This window comes from Amphiura filiformis, chromosome 3, assembly GCF_039555335.1.
Source record: "Amphiura filiformis chromosome 3, Afil_fr2py, whole genome shotgun sequence".
Classification (NCBI taxonomy): Eukaryota; Metazoa; Echinodermata; class Ophiuroidea; order Amphilepidida; family Amphiuridae; genus Amphiura; species Amphiura filiformis.
This window is the reverse complement of record NC_092630.1, coordinates 62,557,887-62,578,091: the sequence shown is the minus strand read 5'-3', so window position 1 is coordinate 62,578,091 and position 20,205 is coordinate 62,557,887. Positions and strand designations below refer to the sequence as shown.

The 20,205-nt window shown below is 37.9% G+C and overlaps 1 protein-coding gene across 2 annotated transcripts; it reads right to left on the bottom strand.

Annotated features, from left to right (window-relative positions):
- Positions 1-11,416: 11,416 nt before the first annotated feature.
- On the bottom strand, positions 11,417-16,171 carry LOC140148907 (galactose-3-O-sulfotransferase 2-like). 2 transcript variants are annotated; one of them, XM_072171008.1, is made up of 2 exons: positions 16,020-16,171; positions 11,417-13,605 (listed from the first exon to the last, which is right to left on the bottom strand). In XM_072171008.1, the coding sequence occupies exons 1-2, from the start codon at positions 16,169-16,171 to the stop codon at positions 12,270-12,272; spliced, it is 1,488 nt and encodes a 495-aa protein (XP_072027109.1). In that variant the 3' UTR covers positions 11,417-12,269. The 2 variants fall into 2 exon arrangements, with proteins under 2 accessions (XP_072027109.1, XP_072027108.1); XM_072171007.1 differs by lacking the exon at positions 16,020-16,171 and adding an exon at positions 14,428-14,659.
- Positions 16,172-20,205: the final 4,034 nt, after the last annotated feature.

Below are 20,205 nucleotides of genomic sequence, written 5' to 3'. Positions count from 1 at the left end.
TAATAAAATGTGGCCAAATGTATATTTGTGTACATAGTGTGTGGATCCACTCATGGAAGGGGGCTACTCTTACTTCCATGATCCACTCTTCTACAGACTTGGCTACTAAGGGAACGTTCATAAATACTTTGGTAGGGGGGGCTGGAAAATTTTGATTTCGGTATGTCAAAACTTTTTTGACCCCCCCTCTGTCTGTATGTTAAACTTTTAGAACCCCCCCTCTTTATGGACTGAAAACTTTTTTGACCCCCCCTTTTGTATACACCCAAACTTTTTACCCCCCCCCCCCCACACACACACATAATGAAGGTATACTAGTACTTAATATAATCCGCACTTGTTTCCACTATAAGTAATGCTTTATTTTACTAGTATAATGGATTAAACTTATACAGTTTGAACCTTGTTACAAATTCAAGCAAACAGATCCGCAATAAATTTCTCATTTATCAGTGTCACTCTTACAGGCCTTATGTCTATAATAGGCCTAAATTGTCAGGACATCATGCATAAAATATGAATAAATTGCTTTCAAATAAGGTCTCAAAAGTTATTGCACGGATGTATCAGGGGTGGATCCAGCTTTCTTGGTGTGGTGTAGGGGCAAATAAAATTTTGGGCCACAGACGAAAAACAATTGCAGTTGCTTTACATACATATATACCGGAGCTTTAAAAATTGTATTTTACTCTATTTACACCTATATGATCGGGATGAAAAGGGCTTTATTGTGACAATGTGCGCGCGTAGCGCACAAATTTAATATTGAACTTTTTAGACCCCCCTTTATGGGTGTCAAAACTTTCTTGACCCCCCCCTTTTGCCACGTTAAAAACTTTTTGACCCCCCCTTTTGGAAGGTCAAAACTTTTTGACCCCCCTACAAATTTTCCAGCCCCCCCACCAAGGTATTTATGAACGTCCCCTAAGCATGTCGGGAAGGATATGGCGGTATGCTGACCTGGGTCAATATGTTCTGAGCAGATGAGGTCCGACCAATTGCCTACGACCTTGTGTGCAATCATGTGTAACAGGCAATTCCCGATAATAATAGAGGTTCCCTGATACAATTTTGCATAGGGTTTGCGACTCGATCTTCCTTCGCGGGTTGAAACTTTAATGGCATAGAAATATTTTAAAGAACGGATTTTTAATCTCACTACACGAACGTGCCAGGAGGCACGTTAAAATAGTCCCTGATATTGTTAACTCCTTCCACATTACTCTCTTTGAGCAATTCTGACAGTACAGGTGATTTGACATTCCTGACTGTAATGTTAATTCAATGCATTGAAATCGGATTGAATTGAAATGAATTTTGGACGATTTTCATTTCAATGCATTGGAATTGAATTGGAATCGAAATGAGTGGGCTTGGGCATGAATTGAATTGGATTGGAATTGAAATCATCGTGAGCAATGAAGAATTGAATTGGATTGGAATTGAAATCATGTTGAGTGATGAAGAATGAAGTGGAATTGAAATGAAATTCAGCTTTGATTTCAATTCAGCATTTCAATTCACAAGCAGATATCTGTGATTCCAGATCAGTCCACAGGTAAAAAAGTGCCCTTCCCCGTTCTGAATTCTGATACACTTCCAGGTCCAATCACACAAGAGACACACATTAAAAAATTTTGGCACTAATCACAAAGCCCCTATTTTTCTCAAACTCCTAATGTTTATGCTCAAAAGTCATTGTACATTATTTTGAACAAATTGTGAGAAAACCATTAAAGAAAATGCTTATATCTTTGACAGCTTTTTTCTCACATTTTTTCAAAAGTACAAGGATTTTGGTTTAAAATCTTAGGATAATCACATTATCGATTGTACCACACACCTTAAAAGGGCATTTCGTGATCCACAGCCTCATCCCCCCACTTTTCCCAAAAAAAGTTGAGATTTTTACACCACTGGATACCTCTGGCTACATAATGTTTATGTACCAAAAATTTCTTGCAGATTAATTCGTTCAGCAAAAATATCGTCAAATTTGAAATTACAACTGTGAGCAGTGTAATACACATAAACATGCATAACTCGCAAACGCAAAATCGGAATCAACTCAAATTTTGGGAATAAGCCTAGGAAGTCAGTCACCTAAGAACTAAGAAGTTCCAAGTTTCATAAAATAGGAAAGGTTCACTCGCATTGTTTGAATGTGAAAGTGAGTTAACATAACAATAAAGTATCTTCTGCTGAAATGCTTTTGTGACAAGTAGTGTACTTGATTTTGACTTTTGTTGCGACAAGTGTTATAAAATGGGTAGTAAAATTTAAAACATGCACTGCAAAAACAGTGTCTAGATATTAAACACCATTCTAGACACCATCTTGTCCTCGATTTGTAAACATGTCTAAATGCTAAACATGTTTAGTGATTTGATGACTTGTGTTTAGATATTAAACACTTGATATTTGTATGTGATTTTACATGTGTTTACAAATCTGACGAAAATTTTTACATGTGTTTACAAATCTGACAAAAAAGTGTTCAATCTTTAGACGCAGTTTTTGCAGTGTGCCTTTGCTTTGGTCAATTAACACAAACTACAACTGTATTGGAATTGGAATTGAATTGGAATTGAAATGAATGCTCAGAATTGAATTGAAATTGATTAGCTGCTAATTTCACTGCATTGAATTTGAATTGGAATGAAATGATTTTGAAATTGACAAATTGAATTGGAATCGAATTGAATTAATTCTAAAGCAAGGTGGATTGAATTGGAATCGAATAGCAAGACTCCATGTGTAGAAAGAATTGAATTTGAATAGAATTGAAATCAATTTTCTGGAGTGAAATAACAATATAATCCTGAGTTTCTTTATGGCTTTTTCAAACGCGCTTATCAATACGAGTATATCTGGATCATTATCATAGTTCTCTTGGTCCGTTTCGGTAGAGTACTTTCTTCCTGTGAAGCATATAGCTTCTCACAATACTGTTTCCATCTTGTTTTAATCTCTCCCTCCTCTGTAAAGATGTTGCCATGTTCGTCGTTCACAACATTGAGCCGAGGCGTTGGTTTGCTGGTCAGTAGCTTGATGTTTCTGGGCATGTCCCTGGTGTTAGTAGTTACACTGTTCCTTTCTACCTCGGCACACTTCTGCCCAGATAACATGCATATACCGTATTGGCCCAATGTTGGTTTTCGAACGCCAATATATTGGCATCGGCATTATTTTGCTGCCCATATTGGGCCAATCTTGGCTTACCATCGGTAATCTTCATATTGGCATCACAATGGCAGCCTAAATTGGTCCAATATAGGCCCAATATTTGGCCCAAGCCCAATCTTGGACCGATCTTGGGCCCATGAGCAAATGATATTGGGCCGTTATTGAACATAAATTGGGCCACCATCGGACCAATATCGCCATGTTATCTGGGTGCTTGATGAAATTCGTATGGCAAGCCATATCGGTCATAAATGTGATGCTATACTGGTCGAGAAGCACGCTATACTGGTCGAGAAGTACGCTATACTGGTCGAGAAGCACGCTATACTGGTCGAGATTCACGCTTCAACTTCATGGTTGATACAAGCAGTTGGTGGTCTGATCTACAATCTGCTCCTGGGTAGGTCTCTTTTGAACAGGACCACAACATCGTGGGAGTTTAACTCCTCACCATCGTCGATCAAAATTCCTACTAAACCCTGGGCGAGATCTTTCGAGTTCATGACATGGTTTTCGGATTGTCCTGCTAGCATGGCTAGAGGACCTAGTATTTAAGTGCTTTTGAAGCCTCGTACGTACATAATTGAGCCACAATAAATACGAAAGCTTGACAGTTCTAAACTTGTCCGACGGCGAACCCGCTAAAAACCCACTAATTATTTATAGTGTGATAGCTGTTGCATTATTCAGGTCTAGAATTGAACATTGTATGTTTTGATAGAAAAAAATGATAAATGATCACATCAACTTACAACCGTGGAAGCCCAATTGATACTAAGGTGTCCCACAGTTTTTTGATGTTGAAGAGTATCAAATGCTTTTGAATAATCTATGAAGTAACTGTACATGTATACTGGACGATTGAATCCTAGAGCTTTTTCTGTAATATTTCTGATGTTTGCCATTTGGTCTCTTGTGCCTCTGCCTTCCACAAAACCGGCCTGCTCTTGGGGAATCTCACGACGCATGTGCTGTTTGATCCTCTCAACCGTAATGTACAGCATGATCGTACTTGCATGGGAGATTAGAGAGATGCTCCTGTTGTTTTTGTATTCTCTTTTTTTACCCTTTTTGGGAGCGGTAGGAATATTGACTTGGTCCAATCTACCGGCCAGTTCATAGGGCCTGCACTTTGGCTCGTTTTTTGCAGGTTTACATGGTCCAATAATCACAAGATGACTGACATGTGGTAACAAAGGCAACAGTCACTGCTATTTGATTACTTCGCCTGTGATTGGCCATCACTGTGATACGATGGTCAAAAAACCAATAGATGACTGACATGTGGTAACAAAGGAACCAGTCACTGCAAGTTGATTAATTCCTGTATGACTGGCCATTCAATACATGCCTGTGATACACTATAGCCTTTTCATATACTATACCCGGGAACAATACACACAGTATATGCATTGGACCAGGGATTGTGTATGAAGGGACTCGAAACGGATTATAGATAGCTATTGTCAAGCTATTGTTATCAGGTTATCTTTTATGGCCTTCGATTACATGCGAGTTGCATCGAGGGCGTGATGTTTGTTTTCTTATTATTTACTCATGTTGCCCTATTCAAATATTTCTAAAGTTATGTCAAATAGAGTGCTTGCACGAATGGTCATTAGTTCAAATCATCCTCCAGACAAGCTCCATAAGATATGCTAATGCATGGAGAACAAAGATTTACTTTTGATCTATACCAGTTTACAGGTGATTGGTATTGTACTCCATGCATTTGCATATGTCTTCTGGAGCGTATCTGGACATGCTGGAGGATGATTTGAACTTATGATCTTCCGTGCAAGCACCCTATTCAGTACGACAGCAACTTAGCTCACTTCCGATAATTTTTACAGGCGTGACCTCTGCTGTTACGTAACGCAATGTTGAAAATCAGGTGGCAAATACTGTTTTTCAAAAAAAATTAAAAAAAATGGAATACACGAGTCGTTTCTCCCTTCATTTCCATATTGAGCCCATAGATAAGATATGAAACATGAGTATAAGGCAAAGAATAACGTGTAAAAGTTGAATTATTGTGGAAAAATGAATGCTTTTGGTGCGCGAAGTAGCCTAAAAAAATGAGAGAAAATGCATGTCACGATAACAAAAATGGTTATATCTACAGCTTTGAGGAAACGCCGGTCTAATGCTTTTCTGTTATGATAAACATTAATTAACCACAGCTTGTATTAAAATGTCAGCGAAAATGAGCGGTGGAATAACCTAGTCGTAGGTTGAAAAGTTGCGTTCTTTGAGTCCTCGTGTCGTAAGCGCACGTTGCAAGTGTCACGATGCTTCACGAAATGGATCCCAGCCGGCGCTGTCTATTATACATGTTATATTGATTAATATAGCAATTAAAAACGTCTATTGTTATATATTTTATAAATGCAAAATACTCTATTGTGTAACAAAATATTGTAGTCGTCAAAGAAGGTAGTATCATCTCATTTAACTGAAGTACAAGCAGTTTTGAAAAGATTGTTGTTGAGTGAGATCCTTGAACATGTTGAACGAGAAATAAGATAGCAAAAGAATACCCTTTGCCCGAACAAGTTGCGATGGCTTGTGGACAGAGCGAAGGTGTGCAGTGCGGAAGGTTGTGAGTTCGATTCCCGTGTTATTTTATCGATTATGTGGAATTTTTCAGTTCGTTTTTCTTTTCTTTTTTCCTTCCCTTTGTCTTTAATAATATAGGCCTAATGAATGTCAGCTTGAAGGCCCACTTTTTTCATGATTTATTACAGTTCAGTTCAGTTCAGTTTTATTTTCATCTCAACACACATACATATAAATAACATGATATAGAAAAAAACATTTTGTAATAAATTAGTAACAATGCAAAGCCAAATAATTTACAATTAAGATACCAATATTAATATTACAAAATAATATTTTAATAATGTGGTATGAGAGATGTGGATGCCACAGAAACGCATGTTTAAGCCTAATCCTACATTCGAGTTCATATCTTTTTTACAAAAAATGCATTTAAGTTCAGTAGCTTTCAATATGAAATAATCAAATAAAGCATGTCAAACTTAAGTAATTTTTAAAAGTTCAAGAATATATATAGGCCTATCAAATAAAGGAACGTCAACACAGATTTTCACGATTTTTAATTGGACTAGACCCTCCCCTATCGGCAACATATTTTATGAGCTTTATGCATACATATTAAATCATGAGATGCACGAATTTCAATCCTAATATTTTGGCATATTTGTAATTTTTACACAATGTCCAACTTACACCTCGGATTACACCTAATTGGAATCAGCCAAGTTCGTTGTTCAGATAGAGCAACTAACTTATTAAGACTAGTCCCCCATAGAACACCACAGTTAAGCGGTCGAGATATTAAGTGTTTTCTTTCATTTTTATCTCGCTCCTTCTGCCTCAAATGTAACGTGAAAACCTTCCTGACAGTTATTTACTAATATTATAAATATTGTTATAATTTTTGGAATAACAAAACTTCAAATTTGCCCGAAATCGTATATTATGGCTTTAATAAAAATATGAAAACTAGGATTTAAAAATATGAGTTAAAATCAAATCGAAAATCAAAGAGAGGTGCTTGCGGGGTTCGAACCAAGATCAAACTTCCAAACATGTATTTACCACTAAGCCATACCAGAGATATGATTAATTCGGTGACAATAATAGCAATGTTATTCCCACTCAGTGGCTCACTCGTGTATTCTATTTCTGGAATGAATTAACTGACTTTTAAAATTGTTTGAACGTTGGGAGTATTATTTTCAAGTTAAATAACCAACAATGGACAATTGACAATGAAAGTTTCTTTGCAGGAAAAACATCGCCCGTACAATATATGGCGTGACAGTAGTCACGCACAAAGATAAACATTTCAACATGTTCAATATGCGACTAGAAATATAGGCCTACCCCAACCTAAAGTGATGAAATTTACAGGCAAGCTAACTTTAGTTATTCTATAACATGACACCCATTTTTGATTCCGGCGCTTTTTCTTGCTGGATGATATGACCATTTTTGTGTTCGTGACATGCAATTTTTCTAATTTTCCGAGCTACTTTGGACATGTTCAAGCTTCTTTTTTCCCATTTAATTCAACTTTTACACGTTATTTGTTGCTTTACACAAATGTTTGATATCTTATCTGTGGTCAGGGTACATAAATGGAGCAATATACGACCCGTGTCTTCCATTTCTGGAGCTATTTTGATAAAAAGCGTTTGCCGGCTAAAATTTCAACATTGTGTTACGTAACCCGTGTTCACCAACCCGTATAAATTTTCTGTCGAACAAAAGAGGTCACAAAGATGCTGTCGTACTGTAGAAAGGTCTGACGCATAACAAACTATACATTTTTGGAATCCTCATGACCATACGAGTATTTTGATATATTACTTGGCATAGTTGGAGCACTCTGAAAATTTGACCCCATGTGACCTTGATTGACCCCTCCCCGGAAGTTTCAGGAGGTCAAGTAGAACCATGTGCTTCTTTTGTCCAATTTACCATAAAGATTTCAAACGGAAACAGTTCAGACACAGAGCACGATCATGTCAGAAATTTATATTTTGTTCTGGGCATTGACGTAGCGTCATAGGGGCATGGGGGGGGGGGGCACGTGCCCAAAATTTTAAAAATCCCATAGGAAAATTCCCAAAAAATGGCTTGTGCCCCCAATCAGACCCGGTGCGCTCCCCCCAATCATGGTCGGTGCCCCCAATGAGATGACCCACGCTACGCCACTGGTTCTGGGACTGATTATTCGGACTACGATCAACGTATTATTCATGCTTGCTCAACTGAGGATAATTTGTAAACCAACAACCCGCATTGGACAATGGGTGGAAGCCGTTTCCAGTCCCTTCAACACAGTCCCTGGCATACGTATAGGCCCATAGTAAATTTGTCTGCTTTATCTGTTTTGTGCTGTTTAAGCAAATAGTTAAACATAATTTCCAACAAATGTAAGCTTTTACTGTCAGATATGTCCCCTTTAATTTTTTAGCCGAACAAGTGAGGTAAAGCAAAGAAAATTGGAATTTACTACTAGCGCCAATGAATGTTATACGATTGTAAAACGGTACGATTCCCTGGGTGTGTGTGTGTGTGGGGGGGGGGGGGTGCGTATGTGTGTCCTGCACGCGTATTTTTTCTGCAACTATAACGGGACGCAATACGATACCGGTATGTTATAAGAATCAAACTTACAAGAAAGATGGCTCTTGTCAAATCCTACAATTCTGTCAGAGAAAATATGGATATTTGCATTAAATTTTTAATTAATTGACATAATTGATTAATTAATATATATTTTATTTAATGATTTACCATAATTCCAAATATGTCAAACAATATGTCAAATTAAAGCTAATGAAATGCTTTATATATTGGTCAGAGCACATTTTGCAGAATGCATTTAGTATTTTAGTTACATGATTCCAAACATTCTATTCCAATTTTTTGCTATACACGCATAGAAGCTGTACTTTTAAAATCCGCACCTAATCAATAATTTCACTCCATTGTCAAAGTACTGTGCTCTCTGTAGCATTATGGAGTGACCAGGTCCTAGAGTGTGATGGTTTTGTAGCAGATGACAGTGCTCATTCAAGCCTGTCAAGGTCAGTTAGTAGCCACTTGCTGAGTGGATGGCCATTATCAGCTGCCAATCACAGTAGAGGTTTGATAACATTTTGTTAAAAACCCAAATGTGATATAAGGACAAAGCTGTGCATGTTGGTACTTAATTGTTTGGATTCTTATGTTGAAATTCCCTTGTATTAGTATTTTTATGTGTGGTGTATATTGTTCATAAATTATATAGCTTTTAAATTTTGGGCATTTTTGCTCTGTTGCACTGTACCATTATGGAATTAGAGCAAATCAATTACCGACACAAGCAGGTATACAGTGTATTATTTTATTTTTATTTCGTATCTCAGGAGCATCTAGCTCACTTGGAAAGGCATCAGAATTTGGTACACGAGCGCTTCGAACTTTAAATCGGAAGGTGGTGAGTTCGAGCCTCATCACGGTCACATTAATTTTATAAACCAAATATTGTTCGAACTTTTCATATTTGTTTTTCTTTTATTGTTTCTTTTCTTTGACTTTTTTTTTTCTTGCTTTATTTAATTTTTTTCTTTATTTTTCTTTTATTCATATTGCCAGGGTAAGGAGAGGAGGGTACTAATGGCCCATTCAGTGGTTTTTTCATCCGGACGATCGTAAAAATCATCAAAATTCAGATTTTGTACTAGATCTGCGGAACTCAGTCTTCAATGATATAGTCAGTAATAATCTTTTGGTCATTATATGACTATCATCATTTGACGACTGAGTTCTTATGATACATCATCCGAAGAGCAGTTTCAGACAATTATCTTTTGAATTCTTTTATGACCACTGAAGCAGAGTCAAACCTGTCAAGGACACTCGGCGTGAATTGAACTGACCATGTCACTCGCAACAAAAGAATTTCAAAGGTCATAAAACATCAATTTGGTATCTTCTGCTAGTGGTTCAGCCGAAAGCCGAGTAGGCCTATTTAAGACAAAAATAATGCATTTACGTGAATCTGTAATTTATATACTGACAGTATATATAAATTAGCTACATGTATTTGAATGGGGCATCAACTTCGTCGATACTGCCGTTTTCTTGGGTTTTTTGCCAATTTTTTTCATTAAAAAAATTTATGAAAGTAACAATTTGATTTTTTTCCCACTTTCGCTGGGATTACTGAATGGGGCTTTGCAACGCGATATATTCAAAACTTGTATTCACCTACTGTTATAGCATTAATCCGATTATTACACAACTTCGCCAGCGTATTCAAGACATCCAATGCAATAATCACCTAGATTATGACGTATCATACTGTAATTCTGTAAATATGGCGGAGTACTCAAATTCATTCAACAAAATTACAAGCTATTGCAATCTACCGCGACAGCTCGTCTCACACACATAACAAATGCACTATACGATCAAATAGGTTGACGACAACGTTTGATTGAATGCACTGCATTGCGCCATGATTACGGTGAAGGACACCGGTTCAAATCCTTTGTATGGAGCCAATCAATAATTTCACGCACATCCTCTATTATTGCCCAATTATTGCCCGGGATGATTGCACACTGTAAAAGAGCTATTGTTATAATGTTTGATGAAATCGTGTTTAACTATTTGCTTAAGAACGGCACAATGCAGACACAAAGCCGACAGTTTTACTACATGTGGTACATGTATATACATATAGGGAATGTGTGCGAGTATTACCTAATTATAATAGGGGCGTATCCAAAAATGAATTCACACCCCTTTCAAATGTCGAGCCAAAGTGCAGGCCCTATGCTTGTCTTTCCTGAGAAGATTGCATAATTTGTGCATCACGTCCACTCCTTCATCTCCGGTTTCTTAGATCAACTCAGCTAGGATATATCACCATATCCTGGTGCTTTACCCGTCCGCATTTTCTTCATTGTCATCACCACTTCTGATCTCAGTATGTCTGGTTCATCTTCACCTACCTCAATTCGTTCTGTTCCACCTCCTAAACCATCTTTACATGCATACAGCCCTTGGCAATAACGTTGCCACCTCTGCTTGATTTGATCACTCTCAGTTAGAATTTCACCATCCTCATCTTTTATTACATCCAGCTTTGGTGTTTTCTTCCCTGTGATTTCTTTCATTGCTATAAAGAGATCACTGGAGTGGTTGGTAGAAGAATGTGTTTCGATCTCTTTGCATTTCCTTTCAAGAAAATCATGTTTATCTTGTTTGGTTCTGCCCTGAATTCTCCTACTAAGATCTTCATACTGCCTTCTGTCTCTCTCCGTTTGTAAGTCTCTTGCTTTCACCTGTCGTCTTTCCTCTGCCATTGTACCAACTTCCTCTGATATCCATGGCGATCGGGTTATCGTTGGTTTCGGCAACTTGTTCTGCGCTGCTGTAGAGATTGCCTTCTTTGATTGTTCCCATAATTCATTAGGTGTCCACTCTTCTTCCTGTTCGAGGAGTATCTGAAAAGAGCCCCTGACTTCAGCTCGGTACTGGTACTGGCGCTTAACATCATATCTACGTATAGACGAATCCAACGAGCCAAGTCATGGTCAGGATTTGGTCGGCCATGTTTGGGTCCCCGCAGCACCAAAGTGGTGTTATGACTGCCCAATCGGGTGGATTAAAGCCGCTTAAATTTTGATGATAGATTCTTTTGTGTTGTAAACTGTCATCATTCGGTGTCTGTATACCATCAATACTATGCATATCATGCATGCAGATCCTAACATCCAGTTTATTTCAAATAAAATATGACCGAAGTTCCATGGCAAATAATAATTTTGCACGCTTGGTTACGCTTTCAACCTCTACGATTTATGATACAGACTATTTTCAATTATCAAAATATCTTTAATAGGTTTGCAGGAAATGACAGGAAAATACATTAAAACAATAAAATATAGATGATCAAAAATCATCCCGTTTCTAACAAAATCCTAAAACACTCTCCTAAATAATTAATATATGTTCCAAAATGGGCGGATTTTTTTGGAATTTTTACAAACTACATTTCTTTCTTATAGTATCCACGTGTGGTATCCCTGCAGAGCAACATCAGGTACTTAACACACACGTGTCATACTTTCAAGGAATTATCTATAGAAACATTGGATATGGTTTCAATTCTGGAGTGAAAATTAATCAACCGTAGTCGGCAACACACATCACATCAAAGGCTACTTTCAAGTAGATGTGTAACTACTTGAGAATAAAGGACTATGAATAGGTGCGACAGGATAACCTACGTGATTATCTCAAGGGTATAATTCCGTTCTTCCTCCTTCTTTTTCAACTTTCCTGTTCCAACGCATTTGACAGATTTATAATACAATAGCCCGTTTTTGGATAATGGCCATTATTTAAAGGGGTATTGAGATGTTTATATCCCGAATGGTTCATTATATCCCGAGGTTGTTGATCGAACAATTCCCTTTATAAAAACGTTGAGGTACAAAATTCCTGCCAAATCTACAAAACACGAATTAATAATTATTTTTCTCGTCGTTTCACTACACTGCAGTGGCGTTCTGTGGAGCACTGATCACTTTCTGTTGTTTTCTCAGCAAAGGAGTGTAACCAATATCACCGCGGAATATATCTTGGCAATAAGTTCCAGTTTGTTTTGGATTTAATGTATACTTGTCTACCCGTTTGTCTTTCGTATTAACTTTGTCTTTATCTATACATTTATTAAATACTTCTGTATCTAGAAGTCTAAATTTCTCTAGGTCAGTTTTGAAATCCGATCCATATTCTTTAACTTTCCGCCAAAAGGTTTCATTAAAATGGTTGTAAAGTAAAACATCACCTGCATTCCAGAGGCGAATTTTTTTCTTCAAATCATCGGTAATAGTATTACGATGACTTTGACTACGAATTCCATTGGATATATACAGAATATCATCAAAACTCCAACAAAGAAGTTTTTTAAGTAGGATCAGTGATTCGTCAAAGTACTCGGTTATCATAACTAAATCAAATTCTTTGTCTATTGTGTCAATTTTTGCACGGATGGCTTTTGTGTCATTGGCTAATTTCGGATCAAACCCTAAATCAAACAGCTGGCCATTTCGACTGCGCGTCTTCATATTGTAGTCCTTTGTCGTATAATAATGCAATGGATTATTCATAAAAATCTCAAATGGTTCCTGCTTTTTGGATAATCCCATACCTTTAGCCATCTCAAAATAACCAAACGCCGATTCTAATTGCGGTACCGGATCTCGAAGAATGGTGACATAAGTAGCATTGGGGATCACTCTGTCCAGTTCTGGACGATTGTAAATAGCGTGGTTGACCAGCATGTCATAGTGTGGATGACTTTTGGCAAATTTAGCAGGCCAAGGTGTGATAAACTTGCGCGAAAAGAGATTATTATTATTAAATATGTGACTCGTTTTTGGGAGCGCAAAACTCAGGTTTCTGTGATATCCAAATCGCTGGAATATAGACGCTACGGTGGTGCTACCGGTTTTATGGGTTTTGATATAAACGATCTTAGTAATAGGGTTGTATGTAGCCTTCATATCTACAGGATTGAGAGTTGAGCCGAGACCTTCACGTGGCTCTATAAATTGAGGTTCAGTATTACACTTTTCATTGATTAGTTTATATTTCCCATCGTCTCTATTCCCGCTACTTTCACGTGACTGTGGTGATGAAGTCCCCTTGAAGGATTTATTGGTTTCAATTTCTGACTCTGATGTTTGTTTCAAGGAAGCACGTTGGTTTAAAAGAGGAGTCGTTGTACATGTTGTAAGTCCGTGAACGGATGATGACAATGATGACGAATTGATGCACATATTGTCAATAGTTGAAATCGTCGCAACATTCGCTGTCAGCGATCTGTATAAAATCATAAGAAAAGTGTATTTTGATCAAATTAATTCAATTATGCAGGAAGTGCTCATATTCAATTAGTTAGTACATGGCCATATACTTATCTTACACTATATATTGCCAATAACGCAGGTGATGTGCTGACATAATGTTATCTTCCAAAATGAAATGAAATGAAATGAAATGAAATGAAATGAAATGAAAAAATGAAAATTGAAATGAAATGAAATGAAATGAAATGAAATGAAATGAAATGGAATGAAATGAAATAGAGAAGGGGCTCAAATACTGCTAGGACTCTGCCCTAGAACTTATTATTTTGTTGATGTGCGAAAGGGGTGATAGCTCAGTAAGCTTCAGTAGATGATCAACTTCAGAAAGCTCGGGTAGCACTGGTTTCTGTGCTGTACTCTACCTGTATGATGATTTTCCAACTGTAGAATCTGTGCTGTACTCTACCTGTATGATGATTTTCCAACTACGCTCGGTGCTCGCTCCGCTCGCTATTCGAGAGGCGTCGCGGTTTGTGGAACGCTCGGTGCTCGCTATTCGAGAGGCGTCGCGGTTTGTGGAACGGGGCTAGTTCTAAGCTCGGGTACAAGATATTTGACTTCGGTCATGTCAATATGCCAAACCCATCCATCGATATACCGAAATCGCTAGGAAAAGTACCCCAAAACGGCGGCACACCTCCGTGTATACCTTCAACTAGGACCCCCGGGGGTCGTTGGAAACGCGGTTCAGCCAGCAGCCTAACGGCTTCTGTGCTTCGTCCATCGTATGGGTGGCGAGATCCATACAAGGCATACAAGTCCAAAGATTACTTACCTCACAATACTTGATGATAATGAACCTGCAATGTGTCTTTCAGTAGACGCATACACAAATACCACGAAAGCGAAAGTAGTGATGCCAACACATACGGGTAATACCATTTTCGTAAGGCTTCGTGGTATGATAGACTCATGATCTCTTCTACAGACGCTCGTTGTCATAATTCAAGTGTTCTACAGTTAGGCCTATCTAGTATAGCATCATCTACAAGGCTTGCTAAGTCAATTACAATCCCGATTACAATGGCCAAATTGCTGTTAATATACAGAAAACGAAATTGTCAGTGTTCGCTCCCGGGGTTCGCTCCGTGCGCATTCTTTCTAATAATCTAATATAACTCGCAGCTACTTCCTTACATCTTTTCCACATTTTACACCTGAATGGATTTGTGCATTTATTGAGAACTATAATGCTTTTTGTGGCGTATAATATTAGGCTTATTATAATATTAAATATCATTATTATTATAATAGCCTTCCTAATTTCATTGCATGCTGAAGGTCTCGATCTACATATCAGTGAACATCAAAAGAGAAGTTAGTTGACCTCGGTATTATTTGTGTAAAATAGAGGCTTTTGCTTATGATTTTCACCCTGAGACGAAAATATTTTCGTCTCAGTTTTCATCGAACCCTGTATTATATATTGAGTCCAATCTCTAGCATGGAAAGTTTGCTATATCTTTATAAATATAATGATTGTTTGTACTAGATTTGGGTGTTTGCACCTCCATATTTGAAAGAACCAATTGCAATATTTTGAAACCACAAACCAAAACTGGGTGCTATGGTGTACGAGATTGGGCTACGAGTATGCATTAACCAAGTTGGCAATGTGAATTTGCTTCATTTTGCATATGCATGACTTTCTTGTGTTGACCTTCAAGATGTGTCTTTTTAGAAAAAGATATGAGATTGTTGAAGAGTTTAGGCAAATGTGCTGTATAGGTTTTTTGTTCATGGATGAAATTGGCTGTAATCAACAATATCTGGTGAATTACTCATTTTCAGTCCAAATCGGATAAAAATTTGACGAAAATAGGATATTTTCTCATTTTGAATTAATACTTGTCCAATTGTTTGTGTCATATCAATCGAATGGCAATGAAATTTGTTGCCAAAGTTTCATAAATATACCAGTTATACCACATCCATAGTATACTAAGAAACGGGTTTTATTTAAATAAAACATTTATCTAGTTCACATACTATCAATGCATATTATCAGGACAAACCAATTTGCATATTATAGCGTTTTGTCCCGGCGTTTTGTTAACTCGTTTTATAGGCCCTATGGCGCCCCTCGGCTTGCCCTCGGCTTGCCATGTTCTACTGAAATATGGTCATGAAAATGCTGAAATGTAAAAATGAACATTTTATGACGTCACACTTCGGTACTCTATTGGAACACAGGTTTGCAAACTGGGATCCCCGAAATAATTATTGCACAGCCTATCGTCATGGCGAGGGTCTTTGGCAACGCGGTTCGATCCCCGGTGCGACCGGCAGTAGGCCTATCGCGGCTTCGTTCTTCGCTCCTCCGTATGGCCGCGAGATAGCCCTATACAAGTTCAAGATTGTACGTACCTAAGTATACTTAACGGTGATGAACTTGCAATGTGCCTTTCAGTGGACGGATTGTAATACACGAATACCATGAAAGCTAAAGTAGTGATGCCAACACAGACGGGTAACACTATTTTCGTATGTGTCAATCTTCTGTGGTATGTTCTCTCCATAGTTCTGGGAGTTCTCCATGGTCTTTCCCACAATTTGTAGTCTATTGTAGTCTCCAAATAGGGGGTGTCATAAAATTATCAAAGAGCTTGAAATGGTCAACAATGCAGTTCGCTCCGTGCGTACCGTAGGCCTTTACTTGCCAATCACTTGAAGCTACGTGTAGGCCTACTTGCATTTTTTCGGCCTTTTTATGAACCGGTGAACAGAGCATGAAGAGAGTCAAAACATCTCTAGATCGAGGTTTTGAGAATTGAGACTTCCAAAATCACGGTCACGAAATAAACAAATGATAAAAGTAATAATGCCAGACCTGGCAGCCCCTGGACGCAGACCTTCGATCGCCCATGTTATCAACGTTAGCTGAATTGCTCCAGCCTTCTCCATCAGTCCTCACGAAGTCTATCAACGAAAGGATCGAGTTTCAGTGGGAGCAACGAGGCTAGACAATGGTAGAGTTGCACCCTCATCAAATTCGGTAATCGCTTTTAGTAGCTTTTAGTGTGTTCGAATTGAACTACCCCAAGAACTCTGGCCAGAGTAACCGTGCGAAGAATACCCCAGCAATGCAACCTGCAACGGGTGCCATTTGCCTTCTCCGATACTTTGGATGACGTTTTCAGGGCAGTGGTCACTGGTGGGCGCGGCACGGAGTATATGATTCAATGGTCACTGTAGGCCTACTGGTATTGATGAGAAACATCTTCGCTGCTGGTATATGGTATACATATGCATGCAGATTGCAGATGCAGGGCTTTGTCATGCTTAAACATCTGTCGTGCATGCGCCGTTCACAATATGGTATCTCGATTTCGGTAATGTTAAGAGCTCGGATAGCAACGTTTGCACAGTTTTTTTTCTGGGACATGAGAGCACATCAGACACGCATATCGAATTGCATTCTGAATATATGAGGGATGTCCTTCTAATATCAAATTTTCAAGGTCAAAACTTTCATAATTATAATGGACTGCTTTTCATCCCAACTACATACGCTTGAATTAGGCCTACATATCATTAGCTATCATTAGATCCCAGGAGAGGCCCCATTATACAATGTACTTCGAGGATTGTTAAATTTCAAAAATATCAATTTTTAATTATTTGCCATAAAAATGTTTAGGCCTATTTTAGGCGAATTTCAAAAAATCAAAATGATTTGAAATCAGAAGGACAGTCCTCGTATTCAGAATGCAATTAAAAATACTATCCAAACGTTGCTATCCGAGCCCTTAAACTGCGTGTCCAAATTATTTCAGAAAAAATAGTGAACTTGGTACATATCCTTTCCAGCATGCATGGGTCGGGTCAAGTGTATCTACAAAATTAATGTAGATACACTTGACCCATTAACCCCCGGTATGGTAGCTTATTAAAGTTGTAGTATATTGTTCCGACGTATTTGATCTGGATATACGACGGGTAAAGAGAGTACTCAAAAATACATTGGAGTCCGGGATTGGAGTGAAACATTTTATTTTTTACGTACGAAAATTCTAATTTGCAAACCAGAAACTTTAAAAAATGTTGGCCCCTCTTTAACTGTACATGTATAATTATTATGTTAGGGATATGTTACACTAGTTTCAACAAGAACTGTATTTGAAAATTTGACAATTTGGGCACCTTGTATATAAACACACATCAACGGCGAAAAGGTCTATATGGTCTATATGAGCTTATATGCTGGGAACCAAACAAATTGGCATGTGCAAAGGGGGTGCAAATAATTTCTGTCAGGCCGTGAGGGGGGGGGGGGGCAATTTTGACACGGCATTTGAAAATTAGTAATGCTGATAATTTGTTGTGTGTGTGGAATGATTTACCGGGTGGGAAGTACCCGCGGGGAAGTATAGCGGTGTCATATACTGGGAAATACTATGACAATTATTACTGAAATAATTTTAGGTTGAATTTTTTTTTTATCTTTGTCGTAAAAAAACTTGCTGGGTGTGATCTATTGATAATTTTATATCAAAAAGCTCAGTAAACATGGAAGAGATCACACCCAGCAAGTTTTTTTACGACAAACATAAAAAAAATCCAACAACCTATATTCAGTTGACCAAATATCCTTGTAAAGTTTCGCTGTTCAATGGTGATCACATCTGCTAAGTTTCATGACAGTCTATACTAAGTTAGCCTCAAATGACCTTGCCATGACCTGGAACATAATTGACGCTCAATGGTGATCAGATATCCACTATTGTTTCACGACAATCTGTCAAGTTATACTCAGCCTCATATGCTTGACCTGACCTGATGCACCAGGGAGTTATAAATTAAAGGAGGTTCCGCGAAATCATTATTTTATTTCATTTTATTTAATTTATTTCATTCTTGTTTAACCTGGGTAGACCTTTCACATGTTTCAATGCACGAGAATTGTTCGTTGCGTTATCATGGTTATTATTAATATAGCCGTTATTGTATAATTATCATTATAAGTATATGGGCCTAAATTAATTTTAATCCGATTCCGCCTTTCTTCTTTGTATGCACCAGTGATGACATAATATTAATATATGACTGGTTGTGATATTGTTAGTTTCTATTTGCTGGTATGTTCCATGTGTTTTTCTTAATTTATGTATAGTTGCTGTATTGCCCCCCCCCGGGCACTCATGTATAAAAATTGTATAAGCATCCGCGAGAAAGAAAACACGGATTTAGGGTGGTTTTAAAAGCAAAACATGGATCCGCGCGGATCCGCGATTAGGGTCTCAAAACACTCATTATAAGCTATTTTACTGGAAGAAAGAGTGTTTTTTAAGGATGATCCTCGCTTAGGGTAGTTTTTTTAAATGACCCAATTACCGGCCATTAGTGGTGACATGTTTATCAAGTTATTTGGTACAAAAGAGTGGTTTTCGAGTGATTTTACAAACCAGATTGAAAAAAAAATTCTGAATGACACTCATACAGTGACCCCCGGGGGGTACTCAAGTTTGGTTTGGGTAGGGACGTGCCGCTGCGAATTTGAAAGTGGACCCATAAATATACCAATTTTTAAAGAAATTTGGACCCATTGATATACCAAAAGTCAAACTTTTCGGCCGAATTTAACCCAAATTGTCTTAGTTTTTACAAATTTTCCCAAAATTTTGGCTAGATTTAGGAAAAATTGGGAAATTGAGAAAATGTTGAAAAAAGGACCCATTCATATACCAAAATAGGCTTTGAAAAAGGGGTCATTGATATACCAAAAGGCTGAAATGTTACCCATATTTGCGGCACGTCCCCGTATGGTCATTTGTACTGAGTACGGTACCCCCGGCATACTGACACCCCCAGGACTGACACACACAATGTCTATCCTTGTTTAGGGACAACTTTCAAACAAATTCCTCGCTTAGGGCGTTTTTATTTGAGTAAAATCCTCGTTTAGGGTTAGTTTGACTTAGGGTCATTTAGAAAGTCAATTCACGCACATGATTGCAACTTTTATACATGCATGAGTGCCCCTACCCCAGGTATTGGCCAAAACTGCACTGGATAGTACGTATCAGATTTCGTTTCTTGGGCGCTGATTTGTCATACTGCAGTTACTGTCCGTTTTCCTATACACAATACACAGTGCTCTCACCATTGACGCGCGACCTTTACAAATAGTGTATGTTAGAAGTATATTGCATTTGCCTAGTTAACATCACTGTGTGAAAAATAACCGGCCAATATTTAAACTATTCTCCAAACTTCTAGCAAATATATTTCTCTAACATGACCTAAAATTACAGCTATGTTCAGAAATAGTCGCACTTTCGTAGAATATGAGTGAGGGCAAAGCATAGCTAGCTCTATAGCTCGCCAACTCCCCGTGTTAATTGAATGGAGATTTGACCGAAAATATTGAGCTATATTGGTAACGGACCGCTCCGTTCTGAAGGATGCCACAAAAAAACGGTACAAGCTACATTTAAACTATTCTATGAAATTCTAGAAAATATAGTTTTGTAACATGTCCTAAATTTTGAGCTAATTTAGGTGTTTGGAAATAGTCGCACTTTTGTGTTTTAGGAAGGATATGTAAACGACA